At 37.7% G+C, this 25,188-nt stretch overlaps 2 protein-coding genes across 5 annotated transcripts; both read right to left on the bottom strand.

The window, feature by feature from the left end:
* Positions 1 to 369: 369 nt before the first annotated feature.
* LOC109176499 (F-box protein At2g02240-like) lies at positions 370 to 1,852 on the bottom strand. The gene is made up of 3 exons (XM_019325946.1): positions 1,463 to 1,852; positions 1,238 to 1,356; positions 370 to 1,152 (listed from the first exon to the last, which is right to left on the bottom strand). The coding sequence occupies exons 1-3, from the start codon at positions 1,724 to 1,726 to the stop codon at positions 723 to 725; spliced, it is 813 nt and encodes a 270-aa protein (XP_019181491.1). The 5' UTR covers positions 1,727 to 1,852; the 3' UTR covers positions 370 to 722.
* Positions 1,853 to 3,263: 1,411 nt separating this feature from the next.
* Positions 3,264 to 17,231, bottom strand: LOC109176498 (putative F-box protein PP2-B12). 4 transcript variants are annotated; one of them, XM_019325944.1, is made up of 5 exons: positions 5,698 to 5,801; positions 5,314 to 5,601; positions 4,262 to 4,380; positions 3,725 to 4,161; positions 3,264 to 3,304 (listed from the first exon to the last, which is right to left on the bottom strand). In XM_019325944.1, the coding sequence occupies exons 2-5, from the start codon at positions 5,572 to 5,574 to the stop codon at positions 3,288 to 3,290; spliced, it is 834 nt and encodes a 277-aa protein (XP_019181489.1). In that variant the 5' UTR covers positions 5,575 to 5,601; positions 5,698 to 5,801; the 3' UTR covers positions 3,264 to 3,287. The 4 variants fall into 4 exon arrangements, with proteins under 4 accessions (XP_019181489.1, XP_019181487.1, XP_019181488.1 ...); XM_019325942.1 differs by lacking the exons at positions 5,314 to 5,601; positions 5,698 to 5,801 and adding an exon at positions 16,812 to 17,231; XM_019325943.1 differs by lacking the exons at positions 3,264 to 3,304; positions 3,725 to 4,161; positions 4,262 to 4,380; positions 5,314 to 5,601; positions 5,698 to 5,801 and adding exons at positions 13,902 to 14,338; positions 16,510 to 16,628; positions 16,758 to 17,229.
* Between the last annotated feature and the right edge of the window lie 7,957 nt (positions 17,232 to 25,188).

The raw sequence follows: 25,188 nt of genomic DNA, 5'->3' as shown, positions 1-25,188 counted from the left end.
GGTTCAAAAAAACGATTCTACAATTTCACAAAAACAATACCACAGTTTCATAACACTAACTACAAATGATTAAAATGCAATACTAATCTTAGCACATATTAAACACAAATTAAAACCTAAATTTAAACAAGTAAATCATAATTTGATGAAACAAGCAAATCGTAAAAATAAAATGCTAATCATAACTCGACCGAGCGGATAAGGGACCCTTGTGCGCAGCGTGTACAAGCAAGGGGTGGGAACCTAGAGACTGACAGGGCAACTCGCGATTTACCTCCTCCAACGACTCTTGGGAGGGATTCTGGGGACTTAGGATTAGCCTAGCTTAAGCTGGGAATATCCAAAAAAAAAAAAAAAACAACAAGCATGTGAACCAAAAGTTCAACACAAATTAAAACAAAACAAATCCAAAGTAATAGAAGAACCTGGAAACGAAAAAGCTTCATCAACACTCAATTCTAACTAATCACTTGCACATTCCACAATTTCGACAACTCACAGCAATGATATCAACAAGGGGAATAGTTGCAGTAATGGTTTAAGAAAATTGAGGAAGGAGAACACGCAGAGAGAATATGATTTAGGAAATTTGGGAAGATGATGGCGAAACACACACAAAGAAGAAGAAGAGGACCTATTAATATGAAACAAACGTAATTATGGACCAGAATCCATCAAGATGGACCCTGGTTCAGGTTATAATTTGGGTATAACTATGTTTTTCAAGATTTGGGCCGGAACTCAATGCCTTCAACAATGAGACCGCTCTTCCAATTCAGGTCCCAGATCTCAATGAGTCGCGCTTCTACATCACCGTCGTCTCCTTGGTCGTTATAAAAGCTACCCAATTCCACCTCCATCCATCCATCGCTTCTCTCTCGGCGAAGCTCATTGGAAGTCTGAGAACCACCACGTCTGTTAGATTGGCCGCCAAACAGACTCACCCCGTCAGCTCGATTTTCTGCCTCCTCGTCGCACTCTTGACTAACGAATCTAACCAATGATTTTGCGGATTCAAGGCCGCAGGCCATGTCTGATAATCTGAACACTAGATAAGCTGCGTAATCTGTGGTTGCAGAGAGCATATTAGTTGTGATGACCCCCCGAATATCAAGCCAGCAAACGGACCGGAGATTAGCCACCTCTGAGAACCTGTTGTTGGGCTTCTTAGCAAAGCTTTCGAACATACAAAGACTGGAAAAGATTATTGATGAGGGAATGAAATAAAGGGGAAAACCTAGAGTCAGGGTGAGGTTTCAATTCCCAGTAATACTGTTTGTTTCCCCATGTAATATCCAGCTCTCTTGCTGCTATCATGAAGCACTTCTTCCCACTACTTTTATCAAGTGAAAAGCTCTGTTTGATTCATATATAAATATATAGATACAATTCACATCCCAATCAAGATATGGAGATAATTATAAATGAAATTAACGGGGGAAAAAGAAAAAGGGCGGCCTACCAGTTTACTTCCGTCGTCGAGGAGAATGGGAGAGTTGCAGAGGGTGAAGTAAAGCTCTTTCATGTTGGAAAACACCACCGGAGACCTCGATCTTAAGAGGATATCGCTAAGATCTTGCGGAAGAAATCTGCCCCAAACAGAGTCCGACTCGGCCGCCGCCTTGAATACCCTCGAGATCACCGATAATCTTGCGGCATCTACTGCCGACGTGAGCGAAATGATGTCGGATATGAGGCCTTCCGGCAAGGATGCGAAGAAGTCCATCCCTACCCTGATAAGCTCCGATCCGCCATTCCCCTTCCTAGGTTTTCGTCGCAAGAGAAATGAGAAAAGTCAAAGTCTCCCGTGTAAGATGACAAAAGTGGGGCCTTTGCCATCCTCACCCATAAAAGGGTTGAAATTATAATTTTTTTTTTTTTTTTGAAACCAAAATTAATTTTCTCCCTATATAGATGAGAAATTCATACTCCTTCTATCTCATTTTATCTGTCCTACCTACTATTTATTGGGTTAAACTAATTATTTTTTCTTTTTTTATTTTCTTTAGTATTATTTATTTATTTTTAAATTCGATTTTTTAAATTTAATATTACTTTTAATGTAGTTTTTAAAATATATAAATTTTGTATACAAATACTAAAATTAAAATTATGAAAAATTATATTAAAAATAATTTCATTCAAGCATCGTTAATCGAACCAAGACACATAAAATGGGACGGAGGTAGTATTTTAGTTCTTCAATTATTTTTAAATTATTGATGTAATTTTTAGGGTTGCGTTCAAGTTATATAAGATAACTAAGATTATATTTGTTTTAGAATATAAGATTTTCATGTTTAGTTCAGGTTATGTAATTTTTCCAGAGAGTATCACATAACCTCTCTATTAAGTTTTTAGTTATTGGAAAGGAATGTAAGATACCATCCAATTTCTTAGGTAATCTCACATTCCCTTATCTTATTATTAATTTTGGACTTTTGACATTTTAATCAATTTGTCTTATTATCATTGTCTTATTTACATACCTTAGTTTTAAACCAAACACAGTAATCTAACATTTCTAGCAATCTAACATTCTCTAAGGTAATATAACATTTTATGAACCAAACGCCCCCTTGGTTTTAATTTCAATTAATTTGATTTTCAAATTATTTAAAATACATCAATTAAACATTTCCGTGGATTAAATTGATGAAATTTAAAATTGTGAAAAATCTACCTCTGAGTAGGTTTAATTGACGGAAGCTTAAACAATCTGAGAATCAAATTGGTTGTAATTAATAATTAAGAATTATATTGACAATTGAAAAATAATTGAGAGACCAAAATAGCGATTAACTCTTGTATAAAATATGAATATGCTTTGTGTGCTTTTATGTGCCTTACGATAAAGATTTTTTATTCTATACAATTCAAACTTTTAAAAAAGTTTTAGTGTATATATATTGATGAAAATCCAAATCTCTTTTTAAGGCAAATTATTGTGTGTACCACGGTTTAAAACGATATCATTTTGATTCACATGTGTTAGAATAATGAACATTATGGGGCAAGATAATGTATTTTATGAGTTAAAATAATGTGCTTTATGTGGTAAAATAATGTACTTTATATGCGTTAGAATAATGAAATTTATGGAGTAAGATAATGTATTTTATGAGTTAGAATAATAAAATTTCTAAAATAAGATAATGTATTTTATGAGTTAGAATACTGTATAATGTACTTTATGTGTTAGAATAATGAAATTTTAAGATAATGTATTTTATGAGTTAGAATTTGTCTATTTTTAATGTATGACAAAAGCTACTTTAGAAAATCTCTCACCAATTCAAATTAGTACACTTTGAGAATCTAATTCTCATTTACCATTATCTATTTTGAGTCTATAATACATCAAATTAATTAAATCTTTTTTAAAATCTGAATATATTTTGACCCGACAACTCGACCTAAATTGAACTAGACTATGGGTCCGTTTGAAAACCCGAAAAATGAATTCTGAAAAATATTTTTCGAATTTTAAGTGTTTGGATTCCGTATGAAAATCCGCTTTTTGACCCTTATTCCTAAAAAGTGTTTGACCCTTATTCCTTAAAAATAATACTACAAATGACCACTTCAAATGTGAATTTAAACCAATTTTTGAACAGAGTTCATCATTGTTTCTCAACTAACATGCATCTTTGCGTGGAGCATTGGAAATGGATCCAATATTTGATCTTAAAAGCTTGAGTGGAGCTGTTTTGGATTTAGGTAGGCCGGAACTCAATGCCTTCAACAATGAGACCGCTCTTCCAGTTCAGGTCCAAGGTCTCAATCAGCCGCGCTTCCACATCGCCGTCGTCGACTCCTCCGTCCACGAAAAACCTGCCCATTTCCACCTCCATCCACCCGTCGCTTCTCTCCCGGCAAACCTGCCGCCGGTTTCCACCTCCAAATTCCCTTGTGAATCCACGTCTCTTAAACTGGCCGCCGCATAATATCACCCGATTAGCTCGCATTTCCGCCTCCTCCACGCTCTCCCGGCTAGCGAATCTAACCACCGCGTTTGCCGGTTCAGAGCCGTAGGGGTTGTCTACTAATCGGAACACAAGATAAGCCGCGTAGTTTGTGGTTTCAGAGAGCATTTGAGCTCCGATCTTGCCCCGAATATCAAGCCGGCAGATTGACCGGAGACTAGCCACCTTTGAGAATCTGCCATTGATGAGAGCTTATACCATATCAGCAAAGCTTTCCAAGATTCAAAGATTATGGATATATGAGGGAGTGAAAGAAATTAGGGAGAAAATTAAACCTGGAGTCAGGGTGAGATTTCAATACCCAGTAACTCCGATTGTTCCCCCAACTAATATTCAGCTCTCTTGCCGCGATCATGAAGCACTTCTTCCCGCTCCTTTTATCAACTGAAAAGCTCTGTTTCATTCACAATTTCACATCCCAATCAAATGGTGAAATATAGCAGAAAAATTAGTTGAAAATTGAAAAATTAATAGTTAATAAACTAACTAATTGAAATTAAAGTATTTTATAATTTTATAATAATAATAATAATAACTGGTGAATTAATTAATAAATGTAAAAAGAAAAAGAGAAAAAAGAGAAAAGATATTGGATCTGTTTGGTAAATAATTATTAGTTGATTCTGTAATAAATTTGATTAGTTAATAGTATTAACTAATTATAAAAAACTATTTAGTAAATTAGCTGAAGATTACATGCAAAATAACTTTGTTAAAAAGTTTATTGAAATTTGAGCAAACTTTTTAAAATTTTAGCATTTTGAATTAATAAAATGTTACAAAAAAAAACAATTAATCAACACTTATATTGAATGTTACCAAGACTATGTGATCTAATGATACCCGAGTTAGACTTCCATTTGGAAGATTGTGAGTTCGAGCCTCACTAGAAGTGTTATTGATTCTTTGTGTTTCAGTAGGTTAAAAAAGTATATGAATAGATACTACATTGTAATAGAGCCAGTACAATTCAAAAAAAAAAACAAACAATTAATAATGGTTAAAAAATCAAAATTAACTGATAAACTAACTATGTTACCAAACAGATCTAATAATGATTTTGATAAATGAATAGTAATTAGTGTTATTTTTGTAGATTTATAAAAATAAAAATAGTTAAAAAGTCATAACTTATTTTGAAACGCTACTTTAAATAATATTTTGAGATGGTTCTCAAAAAAAATTATTTTTAGATAAATTATTATTTTAAATTTTTTATATTATACTAAACAAGTTCATAAATTATTTCTAATTTAAAATAAATTAAAGTTCTACCAAGAATATTCTTAGGAATAAATAAATGAGGAAAAGAAAAGCGGCGGTGCACCAGTTTGCCTCCGTCGAGGAGAATGGGGGAGTCGCAGAGGGAGAAGTAAAGCTCTTTGGCGTTGGAATACACCACCGGAGACACCGATCTCGAGATGATATCGGCGGGATCCGGCGGAAGGAATCTGTCCCAAACAGTTTCCGACGCGGCCGCCGCCCTGAACGCCTTCGACAACGCCGATAATCTCGCCGCGTCTTCCGCCGACGTGAACGAAAGGATTTCGGCTATGCAGCCTTCCGGCAAGGTTGCAAAATAGTCCATCCCTGGCGATAAGCTCCGATCCCCTTCCTAACGTCGGAAAAAAGAAGCGATAATAGACGACACGCACAAAGATAGATTAAGATTGGCTGCGTAGGTTCGACGGAGAAGACTTTGACGACATACCTTAGTAAAGAAGAAATGAGAAAATTCTCTCCCATGAAAGAGGACAAAAGTGAAAGACCGAAAGTGGTTTAGACATTAGACATGGGAATGCGTTTAAATTGCATTTTCTTCGGCTATTTAGTTCACAAAATCTGAGATTATATTTTGATTAACGAGACTTTAACTGAATGTATTTTTAATTTAATTTTTCAATAATATTAAGTTTAGTATTTACTATTTAGTATATAAAATTTATATATTTAAAAATTACACTAAAAGTATTATTAAACACAAAAAAATATCAAATTTAAAAATAAATAAAAAATACTAAACAAAATAAACAAAAAGAAAGAGTTAGTTTGACAAATGAATAGTAAGTAGGACATATAAAATGAGACAGGAGGAATATTAGATTGCCAAGCTAGGAGCCAATGACTTTGTGATCTAGTGTCATGAAGTTACTATTCCAAATGAGGTCATATATAAATTTGAGCATCAATACTTGAGCCGGGGTATAAAATATAAACATGTTTGGTTGAAGAGTATATTTTATTCCATGGGAATTTCAACCAAACGTAGTAATGTTCCATAACCAATCAAATAAAACATTTGTTATCTTATTAAATAACTTGAATCAAACGTAGGAATCTTACTATACTAAAAATGTTATATTTGAGTCCATTAGACTATTGATGTAACCATAGGATCGGAGCTTTGTGCCAATCTTTTGTTTTTAAAAGTAAAAATAAAAATAAATAATAAGAATCAAATTCTACAAACAAGACTCAAGAAAATTCCAAATAATTAATTTCACTTATGGTCATATAAGTTATGGGATCTTATTACTTTTGATGCACGATCTTTAGTTTTTCAATTTTGATATTTAATTTTATTTTTTATTAGTATTGATCCTTCCAACCAAATTTGTTATGAAATGTCGAATATTATATTTTTAAGGATAAAATCGTCAGTCCAAAGGAAAGTAAAAATTTCTTCATTAAAAATAGATCCTCGGAATAAGAACATTTCTTCCCCTATTCTTCATTGCATCATGTACGTAATTCGCATTGTGATTGTGGGTGTGTACAAGCTATGGAGAACTCATCTCCTTCTTCTAATACATGCAGCGACAACTTCGTATTTGGTGAAAAACTTCCAGTGGAGCATTGTCATTGTGGAAGACAATTAAAGTTTCTCACTTCAATTCATGGACAAATGAAAACCTAGGTGGAATATTTTGGCATTGCCCTGAGAGTACTGTAAGTGTTTTCCCAGTTGTTCAAAAAAAATTAGTTTTAAATTTATTTATAATTTATTGCTTATTTGGCATTTATCTTCGCACTTCATGCAGAGGAGTGTGAGATGTTAATCCATGAGTTAGTATGATTCTCCCATGTGTAGTCGATCGAAGTGAATAATCGCAGGTTTGCTTAAACGGATAAATCAACAGGATGACAAAATAATGAAGTTTGTTAGAATACTGGAGAGAGGAGAATACCTCTAGAGAGTCCTTCCTGTTTCTCTGTCTCTTTAGGGTTAGTCAACTACCCCTTAAATACAAGCTGGATCTAAACTGATATGGTATGCTAATATTTTAGTTTCCTAAAATATAGGATACTCAATCACACAGAATATTCTATAACACTCCCCCTCAAGTTGGAGCAAAGACATTGATCATGCCCAACTTGTTACACAAATAACTGACTCGGGTTCCAGTAAGGGCTTTCGTGAATAAGTCTCCGAGTTGTTCTCCTGTCTTCACAAATCCTGTGGAGATTAACCCTTGTTGTATCTTCTCACGTACAAAATGACAGTCAATCTCTATGTGCTTAGTTCGTTCATGGAACACCGGGTTGGATACAATATGAAGAGCAGCTTGGTTATCACACCATAGCTTTGCAGGAATTGGAGCTTTGAAACCAGACTCATACAAAAGGTTGTGTATCCACATTACTTCACTCGTTGATTGTGCCATCGCTCTATATTCAGACTCTGCACTCGAACGAGAGACTACATTCTGCTTCTTACTCTTCTAGGAAACCAGATACCTCCAAAGAAAACACAATATCCAGTTGTTGATCTACGATCCTCTTTGGAACCTGCCCAATCCGCATCAATAAAACACTCAATCCGAGTGTGACCGTGATTCTTATACAAGATTCCGTGTCCCGGGGCTCCCTTTAAGTAATTCAAGATGTGTTCTATAGCTGTCCAGTGATCAATAGTTGGAGATGACATATACTGACTCAAAACGCTAACTGGGTATGCAATATCTGGACGGGTTACGGTCAAGTAGTTTAGCTTCCCAACCAATCTCCTATACCTCTCAGGATCTTCAAACAATTCCCCCTCCTTTGATAATTGCAAGTTCGGTATCATGGGAGTATTGCATGGCTTAGTACCTAGTTTTTGCGTTTCAGAGAGTAAGTCAATAACATATTTTCGTTGGGAGAGTAATATACCTGTTTTGTTCCTCATAACTTCGATTCCCAGGAAATACTTCAGTGGTCCCAAATCTTTTGTTTGGAATTGACTGTGAAGAAATGACTTGAGAGACAAAATCCCTTCGGTGTCGCTCCCTGTAATGACAATGTCATTTACGTAAACCACCAACCAGATGATACATGTACCACTTGTAGAACATGGAATGATCCGATTTCCCTTTCACCATCCCAAAATTCTCAACAACTTGACTAAATTTTCCAAACCATGCACATGGACTTTGTTTCAGCCCATACAATGATCGCCAAAGACGACATACTTTCCCAGACTCCCCCTGAGCAACAAACTCAGGAGGTTGCTCCATGTATACCTCTTCATGAAGATCCCCATGCAAAAAGGCGTTCTTGATATCAAGCTGATGCAAAGGTCAATCATGAATGGCAGCCATTGAGATGAGTAACCTGACAGAAGTAAGATTAGCCACAGGAGAAAAAGTTTCAGAATAATCAACTCCATAAGTTTGGGCATATCCCTTAGCCACAAGACGAGCCTTCAATCGAGCCACAGACCCATCAGAATTAACTTTGAAAGTAAACACCCATTTACAACCAATAGATCTTTTACCCGCAAGCATAGTGACCAACTCCCAAGTACCATTGTGATCCAAAGCGTTCATCTCCTCAATCATGGCATTTCGCCACCCAGGATGGGACAATGCGTCCCTAACAGTCTTAGGAATGGAAATAGAATCAAGGGAAGCAATAAAAGAACACGAGGCAGGTGACAGCCTATCATATGATGCAATAGAGGATATAGGATAAGTACAGGTACATTTACCTTTCCGGGTGGCAAACAGACGTTCATCAAGTAAGACTGGATCAAATGACACAGAGGTGGCGTCAGGGCACAGAGTCGGTACCGAGTCTGGAATGGGAGGCGGTGCCGGTACGAGTGCGTCAGGTCGAGGTCGACAAGAATACACTTGTAAGATAGGAGGGGTAGGAACAGGGGAAGGAACAAACGACGTTACCGTATATATCAATATATCATCCCCCCCCCCCCTCCCCCTTACGAACAGCATCTGGGGATGAAGGAAAGAAAGGGACGTCCTCATGAAAGACAATATCAATGGAAACAAGGTACCTACCAAGCTCAGGAGAGTAACACCTATACCCTTTTTGCACACGGGAATATCTAAGAAACACACACTTCAAAGACTTGGGATCTAACTTGGTGACATGGGGACGGACATCCCGAACAAAGCACACGCAGCCAAATATACGCGGGTCAATATGGAATATAGGCTTTGAAGGATACAGAGTATGGAAAGGTGTTTTCCCACCCAAGACCGCAGAGGGCATTCGATTGATCAAGAAACAAGCTGTGGAAACGGCATCACCCCAAAACTGCTTGGGAACCCACATTTGAAACATCAAGGCCCTTGCAGTTTCAAGTAGATGCCGATTTTTTCGTTCAGCGACCCCATTTTGGGAAGGTGTATCAACACAAGAGGACTGATGTAACATACCCTTATTATGCATATAAGAGACAAAGGGGAACGAAAAATATTCTTTTGCATTGTCACTACGTAAAACTTTGATAGGAGCACCAAATTAAGTCTCAATTTCAACACAGAATCCACAAAACACCTCAAAAAGTTCAGAACGAGACTTCATTAGATATAACCATGTTATTCGAGAAAAATCATCAACAAACGTAACAAAATACTTAAAACCAAGTTTAGAGGTCACAGAACGCGGACCCCAAATATCATAATGCACTAACTCAAAAAGAGCAGACGCTCGTTTGTAAACTCTAGGACTCAAAGGCACAGGATGGTGCTTGGACAACTGTACGACTCACAATGTAAAGAAGACAAACTTGAAAACTGCGGACACAATTTCTTCAACAAGGGAAGGGAAGGATGCCCCAAACGACAATGAGCTTCTACTGAGTGACAGCACCTGAACAAGCAATAAGCTCTCGCCTCATGGTGTCAAGAACATAGAGGCCCCCAGACTCGCGCCCCTTACCAATAACCCTCTTCGTCAAAAGATCCTGAAACAGACAATAATCAGGGAAAAACGTAACAGGACAGTTTAAAGCACGGGTAAGCTGGCTGACTGAAATTAAGTTGAACGAAAAGTTGGGTAGATGCAAGACAGAGGACAAGGGGAGCGAAGGGATGGGCGTAATTGTACCGGACCCAAGAACATGGGAGGTAGAACCATCTGCTAAAGTGACGGGGGAATTATGTGAGCGAGAAGAAAGCGTGGAAAACAAACTAGAGTTACCTGTCATATGATCCGTGGCACCCTAGTCTTAGTCTATAACCCACTTGGAGGAGGATGAGAGAAGGCACGTAGTTGCATTACCTGAGTCAGCAATAGTAGTGACTGGAGAGGAGGATGAACGCTTTAAAGATTCTCGATACTGAGAGAACTCGGCAAACTCATCAGCAGATACAGTGACCATCTTGGAAGACGCCTCAGTTGTGGATGCAACATTAGCAGTTGGATTTCCTCGTTCCCTCAACCATCTCCGAAAGTCCCTTTTTATGTGTCTAGGCTTATGGCAATAATGACACACAATACCACCAGAAGCGTATCCCTGAGAATTTTTTCCATTCCCACTGCGAGGATGACGGCCAACAAGAGCATTGTTTGATGGGATGGCAGCCTCAAGCATATTTGGTTGCGATTGCACCGATCGACTTAGACGGGGGAAAACATCAGCAAGAGAAGGGATTGCAGAGCTACTAAAAATTGTAGACCTCTCCGTGTCATACTCAGAAGGGAGACCTGTCAAAAAACTCAGAACAGCCAAATGTTCACGTTGGGTTTGCTGCTCTTTAATGTCAGCAGTGAATGGCATAAGCTGATTAAGTGCCTCATGAGTCTTCTTAAATTCCATAAAGTATGCATGGAGAGACAAATCACGTTTTTTAGTACGGAAAAAAGATTGCAAACATCATAAACACAAGTGACATTCCCCTTCCCAGCGTACAAGTATTCCAAATACTCCATCAACTCTTTAACAGAGGCACAATGACTAATGAACCCAACAATACCCTCATCAATGGAATTACGGATTTGTAGGAACAAACGGACATCATCTCGTACCCAAGTAGCGTCTTGGTTAGCCAAAGGTTTGGACAGGTGGTCACTCTTATCCAAACTAGTAAGATAAAGTTTAATGACATGAATCCATTCCAAGTAATTAGAGTCATTAAGCTTACAATCCGTGATTTTAGAACTAACAGGAACTATATCAGTGACAACCACAGACCTATTCTCAGCCATCCACAAATATTTGACCCCAAACAGATCACAAATCACGCAAAAAACTGAGCCGAAGGGTTACGAAACAACCTGACCTTAGAACCGAAAATACCGATGCGAAACTGGTCCAAACTGAGCCCGGAATCGAGACCCCCAAACTCAGGTGACCCTGGGAAGACCGGCCGAAAAGATTTCCGGTCGCCGGAGATGGCGCACGCGCCGGCGCGTGTGGACGGAAGCAGCGGACGACGGTGGCGCGTGAGGCTCACACGCAGGTCAGATCGCCGGGAAACTTTCCAGGCAAGGTCGCCGGACGACGGCAAGAGGCCCTGGACCGGTAGTGACGATCGGAGACGCCGAAAAAAACAACATATTCTACTGGCTCGATACCATGTTAGAATACTAGAGAGAGGATAATACCTCTAGAGAGTCCTTCCTGTTTCTCTGTCTCTTTAGGGTTAGTCAACTACCCCTTAAATACAAGCTGGATCTAAACTGATATGGTATGCTAATATTTTAGTTTCCTAAAATATAGGATACTCAATCACACAGAATATTCTATAACAAAGTTACAAGTGAAACTAAGATCTTGTTGAAATGGTGTGGGGAAAGAAGTGAAGTTATAGATCAAGTGTATTGCTATTGTAGTTGTAGTGTTCATAGTTTTAGTTATATATAACTATATATTGTGGGAGTTTGAGATAAACAAAGGCTAGCAATTTTCCTATTGATCAAATATGGTAAGTTTTTAGTTCATATTATGAAATGGTAAGTTGGTCAACAATTATTGTAAGTTTTTAGTTCAAACATTGTTACCTTTATTTTGAACAATTATGCAATGTATGGAATGGTAAGTTGGTCAATAATGGAACATTTATCTAGTTCAAATATTGTAATCTTTAATTTGTAGACAGTTGTATTAAACTGCTACGTTGAAAAGAATTGTATGAAATTGTATGTTGCATGTTAAGAACCAAGCACACTGCTATTACGAATAAAGGTCACTGATAAAACGAAAGATGTGTTCCAACATAAGATGTTCACATTAACAATGTAACATTCACAATCACAACCATCAAAGTATTGTAAAAAGAACAATCACAATCTAGTGGTCCTTCCAACTAGATTAGAATTAGAATTGTTTTTAATAATTTATATAATTTATTTATTCAAAATTAAAAATATTTTTTATTATAAATAAATACATAATATAAACAATTCTTTATTTATAAAAAAAAAAAAAAAAAAAAAAAAAAAAAAACCAGCCACCGACTGTCCGCACTGGACAATCGGTGGTTGTCTTCTTCACAGACAGCCGTGGCAGGACGTAGGACAGCCACGACCGTCTTCGTGAAGAAAACAGCCATTGTCTGGTGGCCTGTTCTTTTTTTTTTTTTTTTAATTTTTTTAATTTATGTATTTGTTTATAATAAAAAATATTTTAAATTTTGAATAAATAAATTATATAAATTATTAAAAAAAAATTCTAATTATATAATATGAGGGGTCAAATGTACCACATTATGAACAATTAAAGGGTTAGATTTGTTCAAATCAATTGACGTGGGCTAAATTTTTAAAAGTAAAACAATTGAGGGGTCAAAAATACCGTTTTCCCTTATTTTAATTATTCATTATTCTTAACACAATCATTCCAAAGATCACACATTTTTTTCAATCTTTATTTTTAAATTATCCAAATTATAAACATTACTGTAAAATTTTAGAATATACTCCATATTATAATACTTGGTAGTATTCTACTTATACTCTATTTTCACAATGCAAACAGACAAATGATAACGAGAAATACAAAACTTACAAACCCAGATGAATATTTACCACATTTTTTTTTTGTTATGAATATTAAGCAAGAACACGCATGGGCAGCTCAACTGGTTACAAAAGTAAAATTTTGGAAGAATGACCCGGGATCGAGTTTCACCAGCAGCAGTGTGGAGGTGCACAAATTTAGCCTCTATCCCAAATGCTCTGTCGTGTGGGGGTCCTAACCCTTAGGATTAGGGTTTTTCCTTTTGGAAGAATGAATATTCGGGTCGGGGTGTGAGGGACCCTTAGGATTAGGGTTCAGCCTTTTGGAAGAATGAATATTAAGCAAGAGCCAAGAGCGTGTTGAATGGAAAATTGTAGTGGAACCGTGTTCACCTTGCAAGTTGGACACGGTTTCAAAATTGTTCATAAGTATAAATATATACAGTTCAAAAATTATGAACATATAGTTCTATAATTATGAACATAGAGTTGCAAACATAATTACGAACATATAGTTCTGTAATTATGAATATAGAGATTTAATAATTGTAAATATGAAATTCAAAAATTATGAACATATAGCTTTATAATTATGAACATATAGTTCAGTAATTATGAACATAGAGTTCTGTAATTATGAATATAGAGTTCAATAATTATGAATATAAAGTTCAAAAATTATGAATATATAAATTTATAATTATAAGAATATAGTTCAGTAATTATGAACATAAAACCGTGTCCACAGCGTAACGATTGAGTTTTGTCATTTAGGGCGGAACTCAAAACCTTGAACAATAAGACCCCTCTCCCACCTGAAGGGCCACAACTCAATGAACTGCGCTTCCACATCGCCGTCGTCTCCTGCGTCGTTGTAAAAGCTACCCATTTCCACCTCCATCCATCCGTCGCTTCTCTCTTGCCGCCGGACGCCGCCGATAAATAGATTGACCAGATTATCTGCTCCATTTTGTGCATCCTCCTCGTTGCTCTCTCGACTAACCAATCTAACCAACGCTCGTGATGATTGAAGGCCGTAGGCGCTGCCTGCGAATCTAAACACTAGATAAACTGCGTAATTTGTGGTTTCAGAGAGCATCTTAGTTGCGATCTTGCCCCGAATATCAAACCATATGATTCTCCGGATAACAGCCACCTCTGAGAACCTGCATGCCGTTACGTGGACCTCAATTTAGCCGCAATCATATTACCAGAGAATTGGAGCATTAGAGCATACAAAGATGGAGCATTAGAGCATACAAAGAGTTAATACCCAAAATTGTCCTCGGCTATAGTGGTTTTTCTCAATTTTGTCTGGAATGATTTTGGTGGCTTAATATAGTCCCAAAGTTTTGTATTTTTACTCAATTTAGTCTTAAATTTTTGTGTTTTTGCTCAATTTAGTCCCCTATTTGTTATTTCGTCCATTTGTTGTTAAATAAATAGACAATTCAGTTATTTTAATATTGTCATCTCTTTACTCATAGACATGTGAAGTGCGAAATCTTTCTTTTTTTTTTACGAATTACTCCCAGAATCACTCCTAAACCTGTGAATATAAAATTTAATTCCTAGGTCTAAGAGTAATTCTGGGTGTAATTCGTATAAGAAAGAGGGATTTCTCACTTCGCAGGTTGAAAGTAAAGAAATGTCAATAGTGATATTATTGAATTTTCCATTTATTTAAGACCAATTTGACGGAATAGCAAACAGATGACTAAATTGAGCAAAACACAAAAGTCTGGGACTATTTTAGGTCACCAAAGTTGTTTAGGACAAAATTAGGAAAAATTACTATAGTTGGAGACCATTTTGGGTATTAACTCAGCATACAAAGATTGAAAAAGAAGAAGAAGATATGCTTAATTTAATTAAGGCCTTAATTATGTAGTTTAAGTGTAGTTTGGTTGAATTGCATGATTAAGTTTGTTTTTATACATGCATCTTAAATTATGGAACTCATACTACTAATAATATGGCAAATTATGCTGTGCATCCGTATGTACCTTGCATGGTGCATACGGATGCAAAAATGACGTCGTTTTGCATAAAACGCGCGCCCTACTTAAAAAAAATCAGTTTCGATTTCAGCAACAATATTATGTTATTCATTTTTGGTTCATTCATTTTGGATTTTTTAGTTATGAAATTCTGGAAGTGTAGTTATGCAATTATGGATGTGTAGTTATAAAGTTATGGAAGTGTAGTTTTGCAATTTTGGAAGTGTAGTTATGCAATTCTGGAAGTGTAGTTATGTAATTCTGGAAGTGTAGTTTTGCAATTCTGGAAGCGTAGTTATGCAATTCTGGAAGTGTAGTTATGTAATTCTGGAAGTGTAGTTTTGCAATTCTGGAAGTGTAGTTGTGCAATTCTGGAAGTGTAGTTATGTAATTCTGGAAGTGTAGTTTTGCAATTCTGGAAGTGTAGTTATGCAATTCTGGAAGTGTAGTTTTGCAATTCTGGAAGTGTAATTTTGCAATTCTGGAAGTGTAGTTATGCAATTCTGGAAGTGTAGTGAAATTATGGATGTGTAGTTATGTAATTCTGATTTTTTTTTTTTAAGTTAGACGCCAAAGCGATGTTGTTTTTGCATATGCACAGCATAACGCTCCTAATAATACCAATATACTAATTAACGTAAATACTTTATCGGACCGGGGTGTGAAGGGCCCTTAAGGTTTGGGATTTGAGAAGAATATACTACCTAACGTTATTTCTAAGACATTTCTAACTAACCCGTCAAAACACCAAATTGACAAAAAAATAAAAATGGCGCAGGAGAGCTCCAATCAACGCCGTATTGACAAATTGATGTTTCTTTTTGTGTCACAGTTTGTTTTCCATTTGGCCCTGTTTTGTTGTTGATTTTTTTTTTTTATATATATAATTTCTTTTGTATCTTTTTTGTTTTTTTTAAACATATATATTTACATATTTTGTCAAATTTTTAAACTGGTATATTATTAAAAATAAATTATATAATTTGAAAATTTTCATCAAAACTACTAAAACAAGACGGTTGGAATTTATTAAATTACAACTATATGTTATTATATGTTATATTAAAATATAAAAGTATAAATATAAACTTTTAATTTATGAGAATATACATTATTTTAGTTTAGGAATAAAAGTTAGTGTAAATGGGTTGGAGATGAAAAAAATTTGGTGTAAAAATATGCTGTGAATATTCTTTTAGTGTAAAATTTGATGTTTTAAGTTGGAGATGGTATGAGAGTAAACACTAATCACTGCTACGATGTTACATTTCTCGTAGATTATATTCAGTAGCATTATATTATCTAACAAATGAAACAATGGGACGGGGAAAACCTACCTGGAGTCGGCGAGAGATGCCCATTGGCAGCAATGGTCTTCGTTTCCCCATATAATATCTAGTTGTCTTGCTGCAATCATAAAGCACTTCTTCCCACTCCTTCGATCAAGTGAAAAGCTCTGTTTGAAGAACAGGACAATCGAAAAGTATATATGAATATCATGTATTGTAATTTATAATGTATTTTATACTTAACAATCTTATTCATATTTGATATTTTATATTTAAACTTTTTAAATTTAATTTACCTTTACTCTTTCGCCTCCACTCAAATAATGTCCTGGCCCCGTCGTTGGGCGCACCAATTTGGCTCCGTCGTCAAGGAGAATGGGAGAGTTGCAGAGGGTGAAGTAAAGCTCTTTCTTGTTGGAATACACCACCGGAGACGCCGATCTTGAGATGATATCGGTGAGATCTGGCGGAAGAAATCTGTTCCAAACAGAGTCCGATTCGGCCGCCGCCTTGAACCCCTTCGACGTCGCCGATAATCTCGCGGTATCTTCCGGCGACGTCAACGAAAGGATTTCGGATATGCAGCCTTCCGGCAAGTGTGCGAAATAGTCCATCCTTAACTAGAAGCTCCGATCCCCCTTCACGTTCACGTTGGAAAAACGAATCAAAAATAATTATAAGCTTCAATTCTCTGCAAAGTATTTCGACTAAAATTCAAACTACGAAGAAGACTTTGACGACATAACTTATTGATGAAGAAATGGGAAGAGTCTATCACCGTGTAGAATCATACTTCATACGTGTTGAGAGGACGTGGTTGGAAGAAATGTAGAAATTCAAATTAATTTAGGTTTAATAGAATTTCTGGAAATTTGAAGGAAAATACTAAAATGTTCTTAATAATAATAGTCATCAAAGGTAATGCTGTAATTTTATTATTTTTTTCATTTACTATCAAATTAGAGAAAAATTTCAATTTTGGTCACATGACTATAGGGGCATTGTTAATTTCAGCACCTGACTTTTAAAAGTGTCAATTTAGTGCCTTGACTATGTAATTTTTGTCAATTTTGGACACTCCAGCCGAATTGACGGTCAAATTTGGCCGGAAAAATTTAATCAAACATTTAGTATATAATCTGAGGGGCAAAATCGTCTTTTGATCCTTTCTAGACTAAATGTTAGATTAAATTTTTCCGGTCAAATTTGACCGTCAATTTGGCCAAAGTGACCAAAATTGACAAAAATTACATAGTCAAGGTACTAAATTGACACTTTTAAAAGTCAAATGTTGAAATTAACAATGCCCCTATAGTCATGTGACCAAAATTGAAATTTTCTCTATCGAATTAGAATTCATAGGGGAGTTCTATGAACTTCAATTTCACAAATGGAGAGAATTACAATTTTGTGTACAATTTCTTCCAATCAAACAATGTAATTGTGTTTCGTAACAAATTGGATTGTAGTTGAATTACAAATTGATTCTGATGGATCGGAAGACTGGAGGAGTTATTCAGGCAGGTTGCTTTGACTCAGCTACAATTTTGAGTACTTGATGGGTGAGGCGATTGGTTGATTAGACTATTGAAATGCACTCTTGTCTCTTAAGAGATGTCAGGAGTTCAAACTCCCTCTCGTATTGAAAAATCAACCTGATCAGCATTATGCCCTTTAATTGGGTGGGCCCGGTGCGAACGGGCTTAAACCCTCTCGTATGGAAAAATAAACCTAATCAATACTTTACCCCTTAATTGGGGCGGCCCGGTGCAAACGGGCTTAAAGGTGCCTCCTACCGTCAGGGTCTACTTAGGACACCTTGTGGTCTGACAAAAAAAAAAGTTAATATTTATGTTATAATGTACATTTTATTTTAATACCCTCAACATATGTCATGTATTTCAATATGTAAAGTTCAAAGGTGATATTTTGAACAATTATTGTAAGTTTTTAGTTCATATTATGAAATGGTAAGTTGGTTAACAATTATTTTAAGTTTTTAGTTCAAACATTGTAACCTTTATTTTGAACAATTATGTATGAAACGGTAAGTTGGTCAACAATGGAACCTTTATTTAGTTCAAAGATTGTAACTTTTAATTTGTAGACAGTTGTATGAAACTGCTATGTTGAAACGAATTGTATGAAATGGTATGTTGCATGTTAATAACCAAGCACAAGCACGCTGCTATTAAGAACCAAGGTCACTAATAAAAAAAAAAAAAAAAAAAAAAAAGAAGGTATATTCCAACAAGAGTTGTTCACATTAACAATGTAACTTTCACAATCACAACGTAACCATCAAAGTAGTAAAAAAAAAAAAAACAAAAATCACAATCTAGTGGTCCTTCCAACCAAAACTAGCAAAAGTAAAGATAATCATCTATCCGTCATTATTAATTGTGTCATCATTATTGTCACAAAATTTAGACTTAAATTGTATCGGGTGTTATATTTATTTGTCACTTGAAATTGCTTCTTCTTCTTGGGAGGTGTTGTCGATTTAGGGAGGTGTTTATAAAAATGAATAAACAATTTAAAATCAAATAAGCTTATAAAGAGTAAAATATACCGTCTTATAATAAAATCAATAATATTCAAAAAATATATTTATAAACAATAATATTGTTATCATAATAAATAATAAATTAATTATTATTAAAAATTTATAAAACAACACTTACAAAGAGATGCGAAGTTAAAAATCTTAATAAAACATGATTTTAAAATAGTTAAAATTGTTTGGATAAAATAGCATATTATAAATCATAAATCTTATTATATTTATAGTTATTCTTACTTTGCAGGACTGGTCTTCAAGCTGTTATGAATTTGTAGTACATTAAAAATGAATTTGCAATATACTAAAAAAGTAAAAATGAATCTGTATTGCTGGGTTCAGGATATAACGGTTGGATCATTAGTGCAAATTTATATTTCCAAGCTAATCAACAAATCCAAAACACAATTGGTTTATGACTTGTTTATTTTTATTGTTTTTCAAGAATTGTATTAGAAACTCTCAATCCGGTGGTATCTAGAGGATGAGATATTTGGCAGCTAGACATTGATAATGCTTTTGAGAATGGAACTTTAACTGAAAAATCTATATTCATACTTCCTATTGGACTTATGTTTGCAAGCTCCAGAAATTTGTATATGGGTTAAAATAGGCTCTTCGACTAGTCCACTACATTTGGACCATCATCTATTGCAAATTATACTATGGACCGGGGTCTACCTTGCATTATAAATTCTGGTCCAAAAATAACCTTCAAATTTTGTATCTATATAGTTGATACGCCTTGTACCTGCAGTTGACAGTTTTTGTACATGTAGCTATCATATTAGTGTCAGCAATTATCAAGTCAGATTCTGTATCTATAGTTGATACATTTTGTAACTGCAATTGATAGTTTCTGTACATGTAACTATCATATTATGTGTCACCAATTATCAAGTTATTTGTTTACATGTACAGAAATGTTAACTGTAGGTACAAGATGTGTTAACTTAGTATAGAATTTGTATATCAAGGTTCACAATGCAATATGAACCATGATTCATGGTATAACAATATATCATCTATGTTGTTGTCTGGAATCGGGATGTTTGGCAAATTATACGATGGACCACGGTCCACCTTACATCGTAAACCCTGATCCAAAATGGCACAAACTTATTATGTGCCTGCAATTTCAATGGTCTTTGGTTTGTTCTACCTTGCAAGGTGGACCTAGGTCAAAATACACAATTTATATGCTGAATGTTTATAATTTGAATTGTGAACATTCAGTATGTAAATTGTGAACATTCAGTATGTAAATTGTGAACATTCAGTATATAAAATTGTGAACATTCAGTATGTAAATTGTGAACATTCAATATTTAAATTGTGAACATTCAATATGTAAATTGTAAATATTCAGTATGTAAATTGTGAACATTCAGTATATAAAATTGTGAACATTCAGTATGTAAATTGTGAACATTCAGTATGTAAATTGTGAACATTCAATATTTAAATTGTAAATATTCCGTATATAAATTGTGAACATTCAGTATATAAATTATGTATATTTGGATCTGAGTCCACCTTACAAGGTGGATTCAGGTCCACATAATAATTTGCCTAGTTTAATTGGGTTGGCTCTCCTGATTATAGAAAATCCACTATAGTCATTTTTTGGAAAATATATTGGCACTAATTTGGTTTCATGGGTCACTAGAAAACGGGAATCTGTTGCACAATCCTTAATACAAGTAGATGCAGGGACGGAGCTAGAGAATTTTGTGAGTGGAGGCGAAAAATAACGTTAAAAATATTAATTACAAAATATCAAACACTCATAATAGGGTTAAAATGCAAAATACATTATAAATTACAATAGAATGTTTTTGATATATTACACGATAGTTAGAGTCGGAGCTAAAAATATGCTTGAGTGGGGTGACAATTCATAAATACGTCTTAATTTAATTTTTTTTAGTTAAATCAACTTTAATTTAAGTTTTTCTTGGGAAGGAATGAAAGTACACTAAAAAATATTTATCTTGGGAAGGAATGAAAGTAGACTAAAAAATATTTATCTTGGAAAAGAATGAAAGTAGACAAAAAAATATTTATCTTGGGAAGGAAGGAAAGAGATAAAATAAACAAGTGAAAATAAGAAAAATGTTGTTAATGAGATTTGAACCTATGACCATACACTTTCTTAAAGTAAAAAAAAAAAAAAAGTTCAACTAACTAAGCTACTCAAACAATTAGCAACTTAAACATAAATATTTATTTTATATAATATCGAATGCTATATATATATATATATATATATATATATATATATATATATATATATATATATATATATATAAAGGGGTTGGGTGGGGGGCAGCCCCCACACTAGTTCCGTCTCTGAGTAGATGCATTTCTGTTACTCATAAACCACATCTTTGGATCTGAATCAAAAAAAAAATAATAATAATAATAAACCACATCTTTGGTGTGATAATCTTAATGCTATAGGAATTGCCTGAAATAGACAATTTTTGAAAGTATTGGAAAAAATGAGATACTTTTTAATTTGGGACAATTCTAAAAAAAAAAAAAAAAAAAAAAAAAAAAAAAAAAAAACATTAGGACTTGCGTTTCTGATAAAAAACACATGATAGTGTAAATTCAATGTAATGCGGTCAAAGAAGTCAACACGGTCAAGTCAAAAGCAAGTAAAGTCTTTATTGATCGGGTGAAGGACCTAATACAATCTAAAATAGCTATTCCGAGAGCCGATTGACTGCGGTCGGGCTGCTCTGTCAATAGCCTATCGATCGTTCCAAAAGTCCCCCCCCCCCCCCCCCCCCCCCCCGCTACAACCGCCGTGGGCATTTATAGCCGCTAGGCCGGAGACACAATTCTGGCCGGCCGGCATGTAACCCACGTAGCAGCCACGTGTCTTCACCCCGCGAGCCCTGCCTGTCAGCGGGTAACGTTGCCACGTGCTTCTTCTCGGATCTCTCGTTCAAGGGCCATCCATCGGGTGTCGAAGACATCGGTCAGGAGACATGCCGGTCGGATCCGACCGGATTCCTTTAGAAATGTCCGACCTGTAAACCTGCATAAATAACAAAAAAAAAAAAAAAAAAAACGTGGCATAACGGTCGGGATATATCCTACCAAAAGCCCCCCAGCCCGAGCCTTTTTGACCGCACGGGGAAAAACGGGACGTGATGAAAAAATCCCATTAACCGGCCTGCCATCCCGACCGGACAGGTGTTACTTGTCGTGCCACGTGTCGGCTTCTGCATGCCTCGAAGTTTGTAATGGTAGCGTCGCGCAAGTGGGTCGTTTCCCGCCCAAATGTTCTCCTATAAATAGGGCTTTCTGAAATTCATTTGAACTTCTACCACCTGTGAAAGTCGATCGGAGCGTCCCGAGCAACCAACACTGAACAGTGATCGAGCTAAAGACTTTCTGCCTTCTCTGCGAACGTTAACTGATCGGTAAGTTCTCACCTCTTTATCTCGTTATTTTTCCGCTTTTACTTCAACCCACAACGGCCGACTACGGGCTTTAACTAACCACGACCGGACCATACCCGACCCGTTAACTGAAATCCTGACCGCCCTTTAGGAGAAGCAAATGTTGGACTCGGATAGTCAAAACATCTCGGGCGCGGATTACGACGACGCAGTCGAGCAACTAAGCGAGGAGGTGGACATTGAGGCGTCGTCGCCTGAAAGCGTCGAGGTCATTCAACGACCGAGCAAGACCCCCTAGCGCCAGAACTCCTCTAGTTCAAAGAGTTCCTCGGGGTCAAGTGATTCAGATAGCTCGAGCGGCGGCGAGAGCAACAGCGATACCTAGACAGCCGACCGCGAAACCCCGGTTGAGGTCATTAGGGAAACGCCCACCCGAACGATAGGGGACGAACCCAGAGCATCTTCTTCTGCCCACGATCGGGAAGCTACACCCGAGCCAATGGAGGACGAGCCAGCCGTACCAGCCGCCAGACCAGAGCTCGTTTTCCTCAACAGCGAAAGCGTCGAACAACAAGAATGTTTGTTGACGACCGGTGAAGCATCGAGGATCGCCGCAAGGCTGAGCGGTCGAGTTCGATTCGATACGCGGCGTTCTTTAGGTAATATAGTGGAACGCCACCTGGGAAAGTGAATCGGGATGCACTATGACTCCCTGATGGCCCCGATCACTTTCCCGTTCTCCGGCCTCCTGACCGCGTTCTTTGGCTACTACCGGGTAGTACCCGCTCAGATATGCCCGAACGCCCACCGGATCCTGGCGTGTTTCCCCCAGATCTGCGCTCGGCATGAGGTCGCCTGCTCGATGGAACTGTTCAACTTTATCTACCAGGTCAAGACCTTAGCAGCAAAGTACGGGGGGCGGCTTTCTGATGATACAATCCCGGGCTCATCTATGCACGATCGACAACCTGCCCGGGAACAACCGCGGATGGAAGAACCGCATCTTCTCGGTCGAGTACGACCCATGGATCCTCCCGGTCGACCGGACCTGGTCCACACACTATACGAAACAAGTTCAGCCGGTCGAGAGTCAGGCCCTCCGAGATGCTGTCTTCCGGATCTCCAATGAGATCCACGAATACAAGGTATTCCGGTCGAGGGAAAGCTACGAGGCTGCCCGACTGCCGCCACCTCAATACAACCTGGAGGAGAAATACAAACCCCGACCAACGGGCGTATCGATAGCGGTTACTCGGGCCAAACCGATCAAGAAAGGTCTAACACCTATCTAACTTTCCCGACCCTAACTCCCCGCTCGGACCTTGACGTTGCACTAATTGTTTACTCTTCATTTGCAGAGATGGCGCCTACGAAAAATTTTGATGAGGCGGATGCACCCCGAGCCCCCCGAGCCAAGATCGCGCTCGGGAAGAAGAAAACTGCAGCCGGGTCGTCCGGCGATCAGCAGATCCCGACCGCTCACCCACTAAGCGCAACAACCGTCACCATCGCCGAAGGGGGCGTGGTCGAGACGTCCGACGTTCTCCTCTCCCGGACGGCTGTTCGCAAGGGCAAAGAGAAGGCGATCGAGAAGGACGCCGAGGAGGGTAGCGCCTTGAAACGGCGGAAGAAACAGGGCAGTCCAAGCCCCCCGGTCGGGGCCATCACAGGGGATGCGGCAATCCTCACGCGGATCGGGAGCCTTCGGTCGATCAAGGAGGACTTGACGAAGCTGACTCCCGTTCAGGTGGCCGAAAATATCGGCATGGAGTTGGTCGAGGTAAGAAGTTCTTTATCTTCCTCTCTTTAAATATATAAACTGCCACTGCTCGGGCTAACACGATTGATTTTGCAGTTGTCCCGAGCGGCCCAGCATCTTCAACACCGAGCGCTGTTGGCCAATGAGGCCGATGCTCTGAAGAAGCTCGCCGACCGGCGAGTGGTAGAGATCACCGAGCTCCAGGCCGAGCTGAAGAAAGCGAAGGCGGCCCAGGAGATCGCAGAAAAGGCCGCCCGGAAGGCGCTAGGGGAGGCCGGGGAGCTTAAAGCCCGACTAGGCAATCTCGGTGACCTGACGAGGTTCCTCTGTCGGGACAAAGCGTCGGGCGAGAAGCTCTTCCGCGAGCTGAGGAAGAACAAGATCGGGGAAGACCTGATCTGTACTTTCGGGCATTGGGCCTTTAAGTCCGGCCAAAGGAAGATGCGCGCCAAGACCCAAGCAATAATGGAAGAGGTGCTTGAGGGCGACGACCTGCAGCTGGTCTTGACGACCCTTCCCGACGAGGTCCCTGATCCCGGCCTGTCTCCCTTCGGCCCCGAGGATGCAGCCGAGCCAAGCGATGCCGCGAAGAAGTAGACAAGGTCATGTAGCTTCCGACCTTTGTTTTTTGTTGTAAACTCCATCGGGAGCCCGGTCCCGATTTGTACCGGGCACCTTTTCAATTATCAATGGAATTATTTTTGCCAAACTTGTCTCGTTCGGGTTGTGCGTTTTTATTTTAAACTTTTGCTGGTCGTCCTTTATCCGACCTATTGGCCCAACGGCCTGGTCGTTCGTTTCCCGACCAATCGACCTATTGGCCTCTTAAAAACTCTTCGGCCTTTTCGTTCGGGGCTTGCCCGACCGTTTGGCCTCGTGCTTTCTTCTTCACCCTAGCCCCCACACTGTTGTGCACACGAGGCACGAGTGAGTGCGACGGTGGATAGAAGTTAAGTTGATCGGGGTGTCGTGGTGTAGCTCTACCTCCCCCG

Source organism: Ipomoea nil, unplaced genomic scaffold (genome assembly GCF_001879475.1).
Source record: "Ipomoea nil cultivar Tokyo-kokei standard unplaced genomic scaffold, Asagao_1.1 scaffold0706, whole genome shotgun sequence".
NCBI classification, from domain to species: domain Eukaryota; kingdom Viridiplantae; phylum Streptophyta; class Magnoliopsida; order Solanales; family Convolvulaceae; genus Ipomoea; species Ipomoea nil.
Note: the sequence above shows the minus strand (reverse complement) of the source record. Positions and strands in the feature narration are given on the sequence as shown.